The 17,977-nt window shown below is 45.1% G+C and overlaps 1 protein-coding gene across 4 annotated transcripts in view; it reads right to left on the reverse strand.

Annotated features, from left to right (window-relative positions):
• The window catches only part of XPA (XPA, DNA damage recognition and repair factor), a 28,044-nt gene extending 18,226 nt beyond the window's left edge, over nt 1-9,818 (reverse strand). For 3 of the 4 annotated variants that reach the window (XM_077475295.1, XM_077475296.1, XM_077475294.1), the window contains exons 1-3: nt 9,685-9,818; nt 6,967-7,164; nt 2,770-2,880 (exon numbers count right to left, since the gene is read on the reverse strand). In XM_077475295.1, coding sequence (XP_077331421.1) covers nt 2,770-2,880; nt 6,967-7,114 — 259 coding nt within the window. In that variant the 5' untranslated portion in view covers nt 7,115-7,164; nt 9,685-9,818. The other variant, XM_077475297.1, reaches the window with a different exon arrangement.
• Between the last annotated feature and the right edge of the window lie 8,159 nt (nt 9,819-17,977).

Here is a 17,977-nt window from a genome sequence, read left to right on the forward strand (position 1 = left end):
CTGCCCCCTATCACCCCTCCTTTTTGTCTTAGTGATAGAACACCTAGCTAGGGCTATTAGACTGAATGACTCTATAGTTGGCATTCAAACGCCATCCTCCCACAATAAGTTAACGATTCACGCGGATAACTTATTGTACATCCAACAACCACACACATCTTTAACTTCTTTGATGCAGGAATTCCGCAGATTTGGGAAATTTAGCAATTTCAAATTAAATATGTCCAAGACGGAAGCCCTTAACACATCCCTACCCGTAACTACCCTGACCCATATACAAACAAATTTTTCTTTTCAATGGAGCATGAAAGGTATCTCTTACCTAGGCATCACGATACCCTCCAACTTGTCAGATCTCTATTCTCTAAATGATGTTCCCTTACTGGTCCGTATTAGGAAGGACTTAGATGCCTGGGGTTCATCCTCTCTACCATGGTTTGGTCATATAACCACACTAAAATGGACACCCTCCCTAAATTACTTTATTTCAGACAGTCCCCATTACTGTTCCTAAATGCTTCTCTACCTCTTTGCGATCCATGTTGATCCGATTTGTCTGGCATCAAAGACTTTTGCGCATTCGCTATACATTGCTCACTTTTCCCAAGCTTCAGGGAGGAGTGGGGTTGCCAGATGATTTTGAGCTTTACCACAAGGTGGCACTTTTAGCTCGGGTGCTGGAATGGTTTTCTCGTCCTTTCACCAAGGCCTCCACTATGGTGGAACAAGACCTGTTAGCATCCGATCCACGGCCTACCTTTATCACTCAGTTGTACATGATTTTGTTTTTTCTACTTCTGTTATATAATTTGTACAAATGTTGTATACAAGATGGATAAGAGCATATACCTCTAGTGCTCCAATTTTATCTAATTTTGTACAATAAAAATATATTTACCTCTAAATGGAAATGTAGTCCAGAGTTCTACTTTAGAATTCTGTCATGTCTCACAGCCCCTTCTATTACATTTGTTAGCTGGCCCAGTAAACCCCTCTGCCCTTCTGTTCGGTTTGACGAATGGGCTGAAGCTGCCGCCCACCTTGTGATATCATCACGGCCCGGCGTCTCTTCAGTCACAGAATCCACGTTAGCTTATATTTCAGCCTGGCACGGCTCCAGGCTTTGGCTTTCCCCACCTGTCAACCTGCTATCATCCTTGCTCCTTTGGAACCGCGGACATCCGTCTGCCCACAGTCTGGCTGTTCACCCAGAAAAGATGTTATGGTGACACTCACCTGCGCCCCTGCACACTAGTAGCGGTGACTGATGACTCATCCATCTATCCCTCCTGGACTTCTGCCGACTGCTGCCAGCTTTCAAAGGATACAGATGATCTGCTTGCATCACGTTAACCCTTGTGAATGCACTCTTCTTTTAACCATTGTGTTTTTATACATTTAATCATTACACTGAGATGGCAGTGCCTTCTCTTTTTTGTTTTTAAAGTTCACAGAGGCATTCAATAGCCCCATTCGAGAAGAGCCGCAGCCATTAATAAAGTAGAACTCTCTCATATACACTTTTATCCCATGCACTGACATTTTAGCATCCATGGGTTCAAGACCCACACTTTTGTTTGCGCTAAGGGATTTTTATTCTTTTTTTTAGGTACGCGGTTAACCCTTTGATCACCCTAGATGTTTAACTCCTTCCCAGCCAGTGTCATTAGTACAGTGACAGTGCATATTTTTAGCACCTATCACTGTATTAGTGTTAGTTAGTGTCCGATTGTTTGCCGCAATATTGCAGTACAACTATAAGTCACTGATCGCTGTCATTACTAGTATAAAAAAAAAAAATCCCAGTATATATATATACACACCATAGTTTGTAGACGCAAACCAATCAATATACACTTGTTGGTCTTTTTTTTTTATAGTGCAAGCTAAAAAATGCTGTGGTGATTAAAAACCACCAAAAGAAAGCTCTATTTGTGGGGAAAAATTGTATAAATGTTATTTGGGTACAGCATTGCAGGAACGTGCAATTGTCAGTTAAAGTAACGCAGTGCCGTGTTGCAAAAAAACAAAACAAAAGAAAAACGGCCTGGTCATGAAAGGGGGTAAATCTTCTTTAGGTCAAGTAGTTAATTAACACTAAGGCTGAGATACTATGGCCCATTCATTAAAAAAGACCAGGGAGCAGAGCACCTGAGTTGTCACTGAAAGGCCTCTTACACACTGCAGCTTGAAAAAACTCAGTACAGCTTATTATTTTAGTGAGGTAAAATACAGCCCAATAATTGTAATGTGCCTATGCACACATGTGCGTAAACAAGCGCAGTGTATCCTTCAGTAAATTTTTTTTAGAAAATCTGCATTTTTGGTTCAGTAATTTGTGCCTCATGCGCGAAAATGTTCATTAACATTATGCGAGAAGAAGTTTGCGCACATGCATGCGAGAATATGCGGAATAGCACGAATGCATATGAAAATGAGAGCAAATACAGGAGTATAGTGTGCAAGAGGTCAAAATGTACTCCTCTCTTACAGCTTCAATAAGAGATCTCCACAAGGCTGCTTAGTTGTTTTGGCAATTTTAAATGGCCCAACTCTTCATGAACTCATGAATTTTGACACATCAAGTCTGTTAGATGGTTCTCTAAGTCTTCAGGTTGTTATTTATAGCTTTAAAAAGTCTGTCTACCCCAGTGCCTCTATTGTCCCCATCTTATTCGACCTTCCACCTTTCCCAGCATTGAGTCTTCTACATGTGAACATCTACTTTTAAATTCAACCATATTTCAGAGAGTAAATAGAAGTTTTTACCTGGCTGATGAACGACATTTTCAACTGGCTTTACTTCGGTTTGCTCCTCTTCTATAAAGAATCCTCCACCGGAATCAACAATCCTTGAAGGAGGTTTCACAGTTGACATTCCTATGTAAGAAACATTTTAGTGATGATTTTTATTTGTCAATAGCAGATAATCTAACTGGTGATGTTATAAAACAGTAAAGATTTTCCATACATTTCTAGTCATAGAAAACTGATATAATTAAAGCCCAACTCTGAGGATTACACAAAAATTATCCATCGAGTCCTGCATTGATCCAGCGCTGTGTCCATCTGCAGCTCTAATCTCCCTGCTCTCACAGGCTGTATTGAAAGTATTGGAAGCCAATGGCTCCTGCTGCTGTCAGTCAAGTTCTGTGAAGAGGGAGCAGAGAGTGAGCCCGAGCCACACTGTGTGTGTTTATGGGTGCACACTGCCCAACTCTGGCGTGCATAGCACACAGCATGCTATGGGTGTACATGCAGAGAGTACCAGCAGGGGACTCCAGAAGAGGAGGATTGGGATGGCTCTGTGCAACAGAGGAGGATTGGGATTGCTCTGTGCCAGAGCTGGTAAGTAAACCTCTTTTTTATTTTTATTTAAAAAAAATTACTTTACAACCACTTTAAAGCCTTATGCCCCATACACACTATCAGATTTTCTGCTGATTTTTTCCTTCAGGTTTACCAAAATCATGTAGTACAAGGGCCTGCCTGATTGCATACACATTGAAACTCCTAATTCTTGACCTCATATTATATGGTTTTGGTAAATCTGAGGGAAAAACTCAGCAGAAAAACTGATAGTGTGTATGGGGCTTCAAGGTTTTTTACCCCAGTACATTCTATGCATTAACCTCCCTGGCGGTATGATTATTTCAGATTTTAGGTGCTGAAAGCGGTACCATTATTTTGCATGGAAATTTGGCGTTTTATATTGTAGGCCTGTAATTCTTGTAGAAATAATTCACTTAAATTTGTCCAAACAAGAGTCTAATAGACATCCCGGGTATGATAAAATTTGAAATATGAAATTATAATATAATATTATATATATATATAAAATAAATAACTATAAATAATTATAACAAATAATAATAATAAAAATTATTCAATAATGTAATCAAATCAAAAACACTGAAATATGTTGCAGAATTGTCGCTGTCATTACTTTTAGTGTTTGATGATGAATTTCCCCACAAATTACTATCGCTTAATTCTGCGAGTGATTCTAATTTAGTAGCGCGGTTTTCTAGCTGGTCTATAACCACTTTTGATGTAAACGGACATTTTTTGGTTGCTATGGACAATCTTCAGTTTCCTGGCATAAAGAACAGTATTTATAATATAAAACTGCATGCAGGGCACTGGACAAACCACTAGGGACAAGGGGGATGTGTAATTATTTGATACAGTACTACAATCTGTAAGATTACAGTAAACTGTATCTATACTGTGTTTTTAACTTTTTGAATTTGGCGCAGAACTCCATCCCCGTGCGTCGCAACACTCACAGGGAACGGAGCCCGACACTGTGACAGTTCGAGCGACAAACGGCGGATTGCAGATCACAGCGGGGAGACATCGCTTGATACAGGGTATAAGGTAAGTAACCCCAACATGGATCCTACGATGGTATCCCGAGTCTGGCTCGGGAATACTGCTTATGGTAATTAAATCTCACCCCGAGCCAGACTCAGAAATACCGCCAGGGAGGCAACAGTAAAAAAAAAAAAAAAAAAAAACTTCTTTACCACAGACTCGCTCCCTCACACCCCTTATATTTACCTGAACCCCATCATGCTCCAGCTACAGTGCCTTGCAAAAGTATTCACCCCCTTGGCATTTTTCGTGTTTTGTTGCCTCACAACCTTAACATGGAATGTTGAGAATTTGCATCATTTAATTTACAGAACATGCCCACAACTTTGAAGATTTTTTTTTTACTTTGTAGAGCCACCTTTTGCGGCTATCACAGCTCCAAGTCACTTTGAATAAATCTCTATGAGCTTGCCATATCTTACTACTGGTATTTTTGCCCATTTCTCCTTGCAAAACTGCTCCAGCTCCTTCAAGTTGGATGGTTTGCTCTTGTGAACAGCAATCTTTAAGTCTGACCACATATTTTCTATTGGATTGAGGTCTGGGCTTTGACTAGGCCATTCCAACACATTTACATGTTTCCCCTTAAACCACTCAAGTGTTACTTTAGCAGTGTGTTTGGGGTGAATGTCCTGCTGGAAGGTGAACTTCTGTCGTAGCCTCAAATCACACACAGAGTGGTACAGGTTTTGCTCAAGAATATCCCTGTATTTAGCACCATCCATCTTTCTCTCAACTCTGACCAGTTTCCCAGTCCCGACTGCTGAAAAACATCCCCACAGCATGATATTGCCACCACATTTCACTGTGGGTATGGTGTTCTTTGGACGATGTGATGTGTTAGGTTTGCGCCAGACACAGCGTTTTCTTTGATGGCCACAAAGTTCCATTTTAGTCTCATCAGACCAGAGCACCTTCCTCCATACATTTTGGGAGTCTCCCACATGCCTTTTCGCAAACTCAAAACGTGCCATTTTGTTTTTTGCTGAAAGTAATCGCTTTTCTCCAGGGTTACCTTAGGCCTCTGCACTGCCTCTCTGATTCATGCCCTCCTTGCCCGGTCCGTGAGTTTTGGTGTGCGGCAGTCTCTTGGCAGGTTTTCTGTTGTGCCATGTTCTTTCCATGTTTCTTTTTTGGACTTCATAACAAATAGGATGAATACATACGCACATGTCAATTATCAGTTTTTTATATCTGAAAAATTGTTTTATGTATATCTTTTTCTAATTTTACTTTGCCAACTTAGACTAATGTGTTCTGATCCATCACATATAAATCAGATTAAAAAAAACATTGAACTAAAGGCTGTAATGTAACAAAATAGGTAAAAAGCCAAGGGGAGTGAACACTTTTGCAAGGCACTGTATGTGCATGAGAGCTGAGCCTCTCGTAGCTTTGTCCCTCCTCCCTGGGCAGATCAATAGCAGTGATCTCGCTCCTGTGAATCAACTCCAGTGATGAGGGAGCGGGGGGGTGGGGCCAACTACTGCTGTCTGTGTCAATGGATGCAGCAGGGCAGCTGGGGAGCAAGCCCGCACAAGTGCCCCCATGGGAATTGATTTCCTATTGGAGCACTAGCAAGAGATGGGGAGCCAGGAGCACCGGCGGGGGAATGGAGAAGAGGAGGATCTATTCTATTGCACAGAGCAGGTAAGTATAGACATGTTTGTTATTTAAAAAAAAAAAAATAATCTTTTCCTTTACAACCACTTTAAATCTCCCTCCATCTATGTGACTGGTCCCCAATACCTCATCTCTAAGATGCCCAGGCCGTCTCATGCTGATGTCATAAGGGAAAATGCAAGGCCAACAGCACTGCAGTGTATGTAGGGACAGCAAAGACCTGCTTGGAGCATCAGGGAGAAGAGTATCGGGTTTTCTGGAATGAGAAATAGGGAAAGTATTAAGCCTGTTCCTATACCCTCTAGATTCCATGTTAATCTTCGATACTGGGGTATTCCCAGCCAGCTTGCTGTACTCCCACTCCATTTTCACTCTCCATAACATAAGTTAATCCATTAAGAAGAGTTGAACCCCAGTAATGGGGACTTCAAGTGAGTAGGCTGGGGGGGTGAAATACATAGATAAGCATATCAGAGATTCTGGGACATACAAGAAACTATTTTTTGGTTTAACTGCCATAAATTATTCTCCAATTTTACCTACTTGTGTCTCTTTGAAGACATAGCAGAATAACGTCATCAGCACACTGTGGATCTCAATGTGATTGTTGAATAAAGCTTTGCACTCACATTGGTTAAAGCAAGAGCAACGTTTTCGTAGCCTCGCAAACATGTGTGATGTTTACCCCGGTGAAGGGGTCCTGCGAAATGTTGCTCTTGCTATACCAATTATGATCACTAAATAAAGTTTTGGACCCACATTGGAGAGCTACAGTGTACTGGTGCCTTGACTATCTTCGGTTCCAGACGATTGTGCTACAGCACCTGCTTATATTCACAGCCATTTTTCCAGGAACGTGTGCGTTGGGATTGTGCATTGTTATCTCTTTGAAGACATAGTCATGGAAAGTAAACAGTTATGTTATGATGTGAGAGTACCTAAGCAGTACTGTCATCATGTAATCACCTTCAGCAGTTGGGTATGGTCTGCTGGCAAGCCTTGCTTGTCTTAACATCAGTGCTCTTTGTCTATTACGCTCTATTTTAGCTCGGACAGCAGCTGGTAATATCTTCTCTTCCTCCTGATGGGGTTCCACCACTGGCACGGAGTCCATCTCTGCTACTTTATATTCAGGTTACAGTTAAAGACAGGACACCACTGAATCTGCAACATAAGACAGTTACTCACAACAAACAGCCAAAAAATATCTCCCTGGCCAAAATGACCTTGGAGAACCAGTGAACAGCTGATAGCTAGAACTGTACTTTGGTTATAAAAATTGAATGCCCATTAATGTGACATAACTGTTATGTGCTGTATGTTTTTTAACACTAACTCTTGCTTTTTTATTTATTTTTGCAGTATGTCATGCAATGACATACTGTATTGCCTGCATGGAATATGTGCAAAACACCAATAAAATATTTTGGGGAAAAAAAATCCAGCCTTCTCTTCAGTTTTGCAAGTTGTACAGGCTCCTCTCCTGTTCTGAAAATGCTTACTCAGATTTCACAAAACACTGTGAGCTTCTCACAATGTGCATTAGAAGCTGCAGAAAGTCAGATATAGCCTGTCTCATTCCCTGGCTGGAGGACATCCAGCATTATCTAGCTCTTTCCTCCATAGTCTTACTGTCCCTGGACTGCCTCAATCATTGACTTTTTTCAATCATAGAGGCTCTGCATTACAAGAGGGCTTTACCTTAGCGCCGTCTGCCTGCAAATGCAACCTGCCAAAGAAAACTCACTCTAATGCCATGTACACATGACCGGACTTTCCGGCAGAAAAGGTCAGATGGAATCATTCTGTCGGACATTCTGATCATGTGTGGGCTTCATCGGACTTTTACTTTCTAAAATTCTGATGGACCTAGAAATAGAACGTTTCAAATCTTTCCGCCGGAACCAGTTCCTATAGAGAAAACCGCTCATCTGTATGCTGTGCCGATGGACCAAAAACGATGCAAGGGCAGCTATTGGCTACTGAACTACCTTTTTCTAGTCCTGTCGTATGTCATTGCGTTCTAAACGATTGGACTTTGGTGTGATCGTATGTAGGCAAATCCGTTGAAAAAGTCCTTCGGCGTTCAGTCAGACGAGAAGTCCGCTCCTGTGTACATGGCATCACAGACTGACACCCATGTATCAAGAGATTTTAAAGCAGATCTTCACTGCATCTGAGCACCACAAACCAAAAACACAATTTAATTAATTTTGAATATTCAAAGCAAACCCCCTCCCCCATCCATCCACGATTTATTTTGTGGAGACATTACTTTGAAAAACAACCCTCTAGCACAGTGATGGTGAACCTTGGCACCCCACATGTTTTGGAACTACATTTCCCATGATGTTCAACTACACTGCAGAGTGCATGAGCATCATGGGAAATGTAGTTCCAAAACATCTGGGGTGCCAAGGTTTGCCATCACTGCCCTAGCATTTCTAGCTGCCGCCATCTTGAGTAAGGGCAACGGATTCATGTAGCACAGGGATCTGCAATTAGCGGACCTCCAGCTGTGCAAAACTACAAGTCCCGTCATGCCTCTGGGTATCATGCTTGTGGCTGTCGGAATCTTGCTATGCCTCATGGGATTTGTAGTTCTGCAACAGCTGGAGGTCTGCTAATTGCATATCCCTGATGTAGCATTTTCCTCCTGCAATTCATTTGCCCTAAGTCCAACCACGGAGGCAGGTGGGTGTGTTTAGCGGAGAAAACCCTTCCCTAAAGACTCATGGGATGTATGTTATAAAATTTGCCTCTGCAAAACAACAGGAAGTAACTTAAGAAATGTAAAAAAAAATAAAAAAAGGGGGGAGGGGTTTAAAACAAGTAAATGTGATAAACAATGTTGCTCGGGAGATTGAAGTTCTACTTTAATATTTCCATAATTCCTTCCAAGGGCCACTGTTTGCACCAGTACTGAGGCAGGGCAATGTGATGCTTTCAAAAGGCTAAATACGGCAATCTGCCAGCCCTTATCCGCATGCATTGCATAGAGAAAAGTGCAGAGATCAAAAGATGATATAACTGCATCTAAAAACAAAAATTGAATACTTACCTTTGCTTTTCCTTTCCTGGTGCCTATCCATGGCAGAATACACCCATGTGTACGCTGCCATGGAGGCACCAGGAAAGGGGTATTTAATGAAAACAAAAAGGGTGTTATTTAAAAGGGCAGTAGCATGTTCGATGAGGGGAAAAGGAGCAAATAGAAGAGGCAGAATATAAACAGATAAAACGTAAGCTTTGAGACGGCTCAGGCTTTTTAAAACCAGCAGTAGGAACTTTCATAATTGCACCCTGACAGGTTCCCTTTGCTAAAAACAAAACAAAAGATGCATATTGTTATAAAGTGGCAGTTTTATTGGACTCATAGTGCAAACAGTAATAGTGTGTCTATATACAGTAATATAAAACAACAGATTTTATTGGCCTCTTACTGCATACTAGCAAAACTTAAATGAGAAGCCATTACATGAAACCAATTATATATAGATCTGATGGCTGTTCTCTGTCATATATAACCGAATACAAAAGCAGCCATATCCTGTCAGTGTACCATTCAGTATAAGACTAGTCTTCCCCATCCCCCACCGATCCGCCCTGACACACGTCAGAAAATCCTTCTCTGCCCAAGACACAACCAGGAGCCCCGTACAGTGTAACCATTACACAACCTACCCGGCTCTCCAGCACCCTCTTATACAACAAACACCTCCCCGGATGTTGTGATCACGTTCACTTCCGTGCTACAGAACCGCTCATTTCCGTCCGATTCTGCAATGGCGTGCCGCTTGCTTCCGGTGTGTGACGTCTGAGGATCCTGAAATGTCCATGTGCTAGTGGCAGACTAGAGGACAATCAGAAGTAAAGCTGACGCGGCTGCAGACTGGCATTGCAGGTCTATAGCAGGGATAGTGGTGTGCCAGATCTTAGAGCTCTCACCCCTTGTGCAGTGACCAGGGTTGACAACCCCCTACTATTTTTTTTCACTCACAAAATATGAAACATTTACAGAGAGAGCATTTTATTTTACCTGCAACCTGAACCATGACAAGACAGAAACTCCTATTACAAACTAAGAAATTGATATTTAACCACTTGAGCTGTGGAAGGTTTTATCCCCTTCATGACCAGGCCATTTTTTTGCTATTCAGCACTGCACTGCTTTAACTGATGATTGCTCTGTCATTCAACACTGTACTGGAATTACATTTTTATTATTGAGACAGATAGAGCTTTCTTCTGGTGGTATTTAATCACTACCGTGTTTTTTTATTTGTTGCTAAACAAACAAAAAATAAAATAAAAATAATATTGAAAAAAAAAGTTTTTCTTAGTTTCTGTTAACCACTTCAGCCCCGGACCATTTTGCTGGCCAAAGACCAGACCACTTTTTGCGATTCGGCACTGTGTCGCTTTAACTGACAATTGCGCGGTCGTGCGACGTGGCTCCCAAACAAAATTGACGTCCTTTTTTTCTCACAAATAGAGCTTTCTTTTGGTGGTATTTGATCACCCCTGCGGTTTTTATTTTTTGTGCTATAAACAAAAATAGAGTGACAATTATGAAAAAAACGCATTATTTTGTAGTTTTTGTTATAATAAATATCCACAAAAATATATAAAAAAAACATTTTTTCCCTCAGTTTAGGCCGATACGTATTCTTCTACATATGTTTTGTAAAAAAAATCGCAATAAGCGATTATTGATTGGTTTGATCAAAAGTTATAGCGTTTGCAAAATAGGGGATAGTTTTATGGCATTTTTATTAATAATTTTTTTTTTTACTCGTAATGGCGGTGAACAGTGATTTTTATTGTGACTGCGACATTATGGCGAACACTAAAACAAAAGGGGGATAATAGGGGCGGGGGGACTTTATGGCAGACACATTGGACATTTTTGACACATTTTTTGGACCATTGTCATTTATACAGCAATCACTGCTTTATAAATGCAGTGATTCCTGTGTAAATGGCACTGGCAGTGAAGGGGTTAACTAGTGGGTGGCAGTGTAGGGGTTAAGTGTTCCTAGGGTTGTGTTACTAACTGTTGGGGGCTGGGCTTTCATTTAGTGTACACTGATCTCTGCTCCAGTCACATGGAGCAGAGATCAGCATCACTAGTTGTTAGGCAGAACGGGGAGATGCCGTTTACAACGGCATCTCTCCATTTAGCAGCCCCGTGAGACGATCGCGGGTATGGCAGCGGCGATCGAGTCCGCGGGACTCGCGACCGGACTCACAGGGGTCCCGACCAGCACGCGAGCATGCTGCCGGCGGCATGCTCATGATGGCAGGGCGGCATTAAAGATTGGACGTACCTGTACGCCAATATGATAACCTGTGTTGATGAGGCTGCACTTGTGCACTGTTGAGGCGGAATGGCACTGATGGGTACTGATAAGCTACAATGATTGGTACTGATAAGCCACACTGATAGGCACTGATAACCTGCGCTGATGGGACTGCACTTATGCACTGATGAGGCGGATGGCACTGATGGATACTGATAAGCTGCAATGATTGGCACTGATAAGCCACACTGATAGGCACTGATAATCTGTGCTGATGGGGCTGCACTTATGCACTGATGAGGCGGATGGCACTGATGGATACTGATAAGCTGCAATGATTGGCACTGATAAGCCACACTGATAGGCACTGATAACCTGTGCTGATGGGACTGCACTTATGCACTGATGAGGCGGATGGCACTGATGGATACTGATAAGCTGCAATGATTGGCACTGATAAGCCACACTGATAGGCAATGATAACCTGCGCTGATGGGGCTGTACTTGTGCACGGATGAGGCGAATGGCACTGATGGGTACTGATAAGCTTCAATGATTGGCACTGATATGCCACACTGATAGGCACTAATAACCTGCGCTGATGGGGCTGCACTTGTGCACTGATGAGGCGGATGGCACTGATATGCCACACTGATAGGCACTGATAACCTGCGCTGATGGGGCTGCACTGATGATCAGTGTAAACAATGTACTCACTGTGTCTTGCCAGCCTTGTTGGTTATGAACTCTCCTTTCCTCATACAGAGACAGCCTGTGAGGAAAGGAATACTGATAACCAGCAAGTCTGTTTAAATAAGATAAGCTGTGATTTGACATAACCGATCACATGGTAAAGGGCCAATGTGATTGGCCCTTTACAGCGATCTGCGATCAGCTCTATCCAAAGTACACAGCGGTAACAGAGCGCGCCCTATGCCCCAAAACTAGAGAGCCGTGCTGTAGCAGTCTTTTGGCTATAGCATGGGTGGGAAATTGTTAAAGTAGAACTAAAACGTTTTATTTAGGATAGAGTAAGAGAAGGTTATAACCCTTGTCAGGTTTTTTGCCATCCGTGTCCCATTGGGGAGATTTCCCTTTACTTCCTAGGAAGAAAATGTAGGAGAGAGCACCGCTCCCTCAAGAGGTGATTGGATTTTAACGGGTGTGTTGTATACTGTCACTGAGACAAGCACAACCACAAGAGTTAGAAAATTATTTAAGATTTATTATAAAGGTACAAATATAAAATTACAATACAATAATATAATTGGTAATAGAATATTGACCATAATTGATACCTAATGCACAAGATGCAAAAAGATGCTTGTATATGCAGAGAAGCCGACGCGTTTCGCAAACTGCTTCTTCAAGGCAGCTCAGCATGCATCTATAGCATTATATAGATGACAAAAAAGTACCATTAGTATCAGCAACAATTCATTTCTTAGTAATATATTTGCAAATATTGTATAAAAAAGGTATAAGTGCTTACCAAATTTGTGGCATATATATATCTAGGCGACTGCAACCCCAGGGAGACAACAATGAATGACCCTATGGTGATTTAGGTAACGTAAGTATGACATGTTTGTCTTGTTATTTCAAATTACAACCTTTAGAATCACTTTAACTTGTCCCCATTCTATCCAAAATTAAAAATAAAAAAAGTTTTTATTTCATTAGCAATTTTTTTGGCAAGTTGAGAAGGCTGTTACAGGAGCACATTAAACATGTTTATGTGGCTGAAAGCTTACTAACTCTTACTAATACACCAGGCTGGTCTGTTGGACGTCGGACCGTGTAGAGGCACGGTATCATCAGGCCAATAATAATCTATACGTACCAAATGTATTCGCTTAGTTCAATTAGTCAGGTACTGATTATTGCCAAGGTTGCAACTAAAGGATACAATTATCCTACTAGTGATAAATAGCCATATTAAATACTAATGGCCAAAATATGACATAAGGAAAGAGGGGGGTTGATAATCCTAAAAGTATAATATAAATGAGTACCTTAATAGCATCCCATACATCAGATCGGATTCTATTAAAACTTAAAGTTTCAGGCCACCCCCTATATGCTTAATGGATAGATTCATGCATAGCATGAATCTATCCCTGGCCGCTGTGGCCACCCCCTATTCAGGCATCCGGCCTTTTTTAGGACACTGGGCACCTGAATTACAGTGGCAGGGCTGTTTTTTTGAAGCACCTGATTAAAGCCATAGGCTCTAATAGGCTTCAAAATAGGGTGGACTCAAAGCACAGTGCATTGCGCTCGGAACCCACCCAGGTGTGTTAGAAAAGCAAATTAATATTTGCTTTTCTAACACTGAACCACCTCTCCGCCAATCAGGAAGCGTGGGTCTGATACCTGTCACCCGATTGGCTGAAAGGACAGGTGCTCCTATTGGACGCCTAACAGGAGGAAAAGCATGGAGGAAGCATTGAGGACACTGGAGCCACAGCTCGCCGCCATCACCCGCTGCCTGGCCTGCCGCCAAGATGGGGTAAGTGCTGGTCAGACAGCGAGCGGGCGAGGGTGCTGGGATCACAGTGACTGCATTTGACGGGCACAGTGGCTGCATTTGACGGGCACAGTGGCTGCATTTGACGGGCATAGTGGCTGTATTTGATGGGCATAGTGGCTGTATTTGATGGGCACAGTGAGGTTGCAATTGATGGGGTTTTTTTCTTAGTATATTTCTGAATTTTTCAGTTTGCTTGTGCCCCCCCAAAAATTGTAAGCACCAGCCGCCACTGCGCGGCGAGGGATGGGGGGTAGGGTTGCCACCTTTTCTTCAAGCCAAACCCGAACACTTTAGCAGTGCATGGCAAATTTTTTTGTGCTATACTCTATAGGATTTTAAAGACCAGGAGGAGAGCAATAATGCGTTGCACGTAACACTCCGAACGAACAGTTTGTGTGGCCAATTTTAACAGGTGGCAATGGATTGGTGTCCAACTATCTTGGTAACTTGCGAAGCCACAGTTCGATCTGAATAATGTGACTGGGTCTTAGGCAGAAATTCAGACACGATTGAAAACCTGAGCTATTCAAGTGGACCCCACACAGGTGGCAATCCTAGGCGACATAATACAGGGGTCAGTATCACCCCCCCTTTTCAAGACAGGGGTCAGTGTTAACCCCCATAACACAGGGTCAGTGTCACACACTTAATATAGGGGTCAGTATTATACCCTCCATAATACAGGGACCCCCATAGAGGAACCCATTAGATCAGAATCCCTTTATATCAGTCCTCCCCTTAGAGACCCAAACATTTTTTAAATTGAAACAAAATGCAGCATAACCTCAATAATTGTGAATGATGGTGGAAACCCCCAAGGATAATCCAAGTATTAATACACTCCGATCTTTAAAAAAAAAAAAAACATACGTATTGTTCATTTCCACACACATACAATAGTGTATGAATAGTGGTGTAAATCCATTCCAAAATGTGTTGTGCTAATATCCAATTTATAAACACCTTTTGAGTTATATACGTTGGATATTAGCACAACACCTTGTGGAATGGATTTACACCACTATTCATACACTATTGTATGTGTGTGGAAATTGAACAATATGTATGTTTAAATAAGATTGGAGTGTATTAATACTTGGATTATCCTGGGGGGTTTCCACCATCATTTACAATTTATTTTTTCACATTTGAATTAATATAATTATAAGGGGAGGTTGCACTGCATGTTTTATTATTTTTTTTTTTTTTTAGATCAGGGTCCCCTATATCAGATTCCCTTTAGAGACCAGTCTCAGAGGAGAGGGGGGTCTGGCAGAGAAGAGAGGGGGGTCTGAGAGAGAAGAGAGGGGGGTCTGGCAGAGAAGAGAAGGGGGTCTGGCAGAGAAGAGAAGGGGGTCTGGCAGAGAAGAGAAGGGGGTCTGGCAGAGAAGAGAGGGGGGGTCTGGCAGAGAGGAGACCAGTCTCTAAAAAGGGGGTTGATATAAGGACACACTGATCCTTATATCATAATGTGGGTCTCTAAAGGGGGTGCTTATATAAAGAGAGTTCCCCTTATCTAATAGAGGTCTCCAAGTAGGGGGAGGGGGTGCTGATATAATAGGGGGTCTCTAAGTGGTCAACAGCAGTCAGAACCCCCCTCCCCACAGACTCCCCCTATTAGCTCAGATTCCCCTTCCCTTATATCGGTCCCCCCCTTGATAGATCAGGGATCCCCACATCAGTGTCCCCTGCCCTTAAAGACCCCCATTAGACTGCCTTACCGATAGCTGCTTCGAGCCAGGAAGTATGGGAGCTGGAGCATTCACTCACAGGCTGCTGTTAGAAATGATTAGGGCCCCCATCACCTGAGGAGGGAAAGAGGTGGGGGGAGGGAGGTAAAAAAGGGTCAGGAGAGAGATAGAGATACAGGAGAGAGGGGGGTCTGGCAGAGAAGAGAGGGGGGTCTGGCAGAAAGGAGAGAGAGACAGGAGAGAGGAGAGGTGGGTCTGGCAGAGAAGAGAGGGGGGTCTTGCAGAGAAGAGAGGGGGGTCTGGCAGAGAAGAGAGGGGGGTCTGGCAGAGAAGAGAGGGGGGTCTGGCAGAGAGGAGAGGGGGGGTCCGGCAGAGAGGAGAGGGGGGGTCCGGCAGAGAGAGAGCAAAAGAGAGACATACAGGAGGGGGGGATCTGACAGAGAGGAGAGGGGGGACTGGCAGAGAGGAGAGGGGAGACTGGCAGAGAGGAGAGGGTGGTCTGGCAGAGAGAGAAATGAAAGAGACAGGAGAGGGGGATCTGGCAGAGAGGAGAGGGGGTCTGGCAGAGAGAGAGAGAGACACACACATACACAAACACACACAGGAGAGGGGGGTCTGGCAGAGAGGAGAGGGGAGTCTGGCAGAGAGGGGAGGGGGGTCTGGCAGAGAGGGGAGGGGGGTCGGGCAGAGAGGAGAGGGGGTCTGGCAGAGAGGAGAGGGGGGGTCTGGCAGATAGAGAGACAGGAGAGGGGGGACTGGCAGAGAGGGGAGGGGGGTCTGGCAGAGAGGGGGGAGGTCTGGAAGAGAGGGAAGGGGGGTCTGGCAGAGAGGGGAGGGGGGTCTGGCAGAGAGGGGAGGGGGGTCGGGCAGAGAGGAGAGGGGGTCTGGCAGAGAGGAGAGGGGGGGTCTGGCAGATAGAGAGACAGGAGAGGGGGGACTGGCAGAGAGGGGAGGGGGGTCTGGCAGAGAGGGGAGGGAGGTCTGGAAGAGAGGAGGGGGGTCGGGCAGAGAGGAGGGGGGGTCGGGCAGAGAGGAGAGGGGGGTCTGGCAGAGAGAAGAGGGGTTTCTGGCAGAGAGGAGAGGGGGGGTCTGGCAGATAGAGAGACAGGAGAGGGGGGACTGGCAGAGAGGAGGGGGGGTCTGGCAGATAGAGAGCCAGGAGAGGAGGGACTGGCAGAGAGGAGGGGGGGGGGGTCTGGCAGATAAAGAGAGAGAGAGAGACAGGAGAGGGGGGTCTGGCAGAGAGGAGAGGGGGTCTGGCAGAGAGAGAGAGAGAGAGAGACAGACAGGGGAGGGGGGTCTGGCAGAGAGGGGAGGGGGGTCTGGCAGAGAGGGGAGGGGGGGTCTGGCAGAGAGGAGAGGGGGGGTCTGGCAGAGAGGAGAGGGGAGTCTGGCAGGGAGGGGGGTCTGGCAGAGAGGAGAGGGGGGGTCTGGCAGATAGAGATACAGGAGAGGGGGGACTGGCAGAGAGGAGAGGGGGGTCTGGCAGATAGAGAGCCAGGAGAGGGGGGACTGGCAGAGAGGAGAGAGAGACAGGAGAGGGGGGTCTATCAGAGAGGAGATGGGGTCTGGCAGAGAGAGAGAGAGACACACAGACAGGAGAGGGGGGTCTGGCAGAGAGGAGAGGGGGGACTGGCAGAGAGAGAGACAGGAGAGGAGAGGGGGGTCTGGCAGATAGAGAGCCAGGAGAGGGGGGACTGGCAGAGAGGAGAGAGAGACAGGAGAGGGGGGTCTAGCAGAGAGGAGATGGGGTCTGGCAGAGAGAGAGAGAGAGAGAGACACAGACAGGAGAGGGGGGTCTGGCAGAGAGGAGAGGGGGGGCTGGCAGAGAGGGGAGGGGAGTCTGGCAGAGAGGGGAGGGGGGGTCTGGCAGAGAGGGGAGGGGGGGTCTGGCAGAGAGGGGAGGGGTGTCTGGCAGAGAGGGGAGGGGGGTCTGGCAGAGAGGAGAGGGGGGGTCTGGCAGATAGAGAGACAGGAGAGGGGGGTCTGGCAGAGAGGAGAGGGGGGGTCTGGCAGAGAGGGGAGGGGAGTCTGGCAGAGAGGAGAGGGGGGTCTGGCAGAGAAGAGAGGGGGGTCTGGCAGAGAAGAGAGGGGGGTCTGGCAGATAGAGAGACAGGAGAGGGGGGGACTGGCAGAGAGGAGGGGGGGTCTGGCAGAGAGGGGAGGGGGGTCTGGCAGAGAGGGGAGGGAGGTCTGGAAGAGAGGGGAGGGGGGTCTGGCAGAGAGGAGAGGGGGGGTCTGGCAGATAGAGAGACAGGAGAGGGGGGTCTGGCAGAGAGGGGGGGTCTGGCAGAGAGGGGAGGGGAGTCTGGCAGAGAGGAGAGGGGGGTCTGGCAGAGAAGAGAGGGGGGTCTGGCAGAGAAGAGAGGGGGGTCTGGCAGATAGAGAGACAGGAGAGGGGGGGACTGGCAGAGAGGAGGGGGGGTCTGGCAGAGAGGGGAGGGGGGTCT

Source organism: Lithobates pipiens, unplaced genomic scaffold, assembly GCF_037356315.1.
Source record: "Lithobates pipiens isolate NorthernLeopardFrog02 unplaced genomic scaffold, aLitPip1_a1.2 Scaffold_13, whole genome shotgun sequence".
Taxonomy (NCBI): domain Eukaryota; kingdom Metazoa; phylum Chordata; class Amphibia; order Anura; family Ranidae; genus Lithobates; species Lithobates pipiens.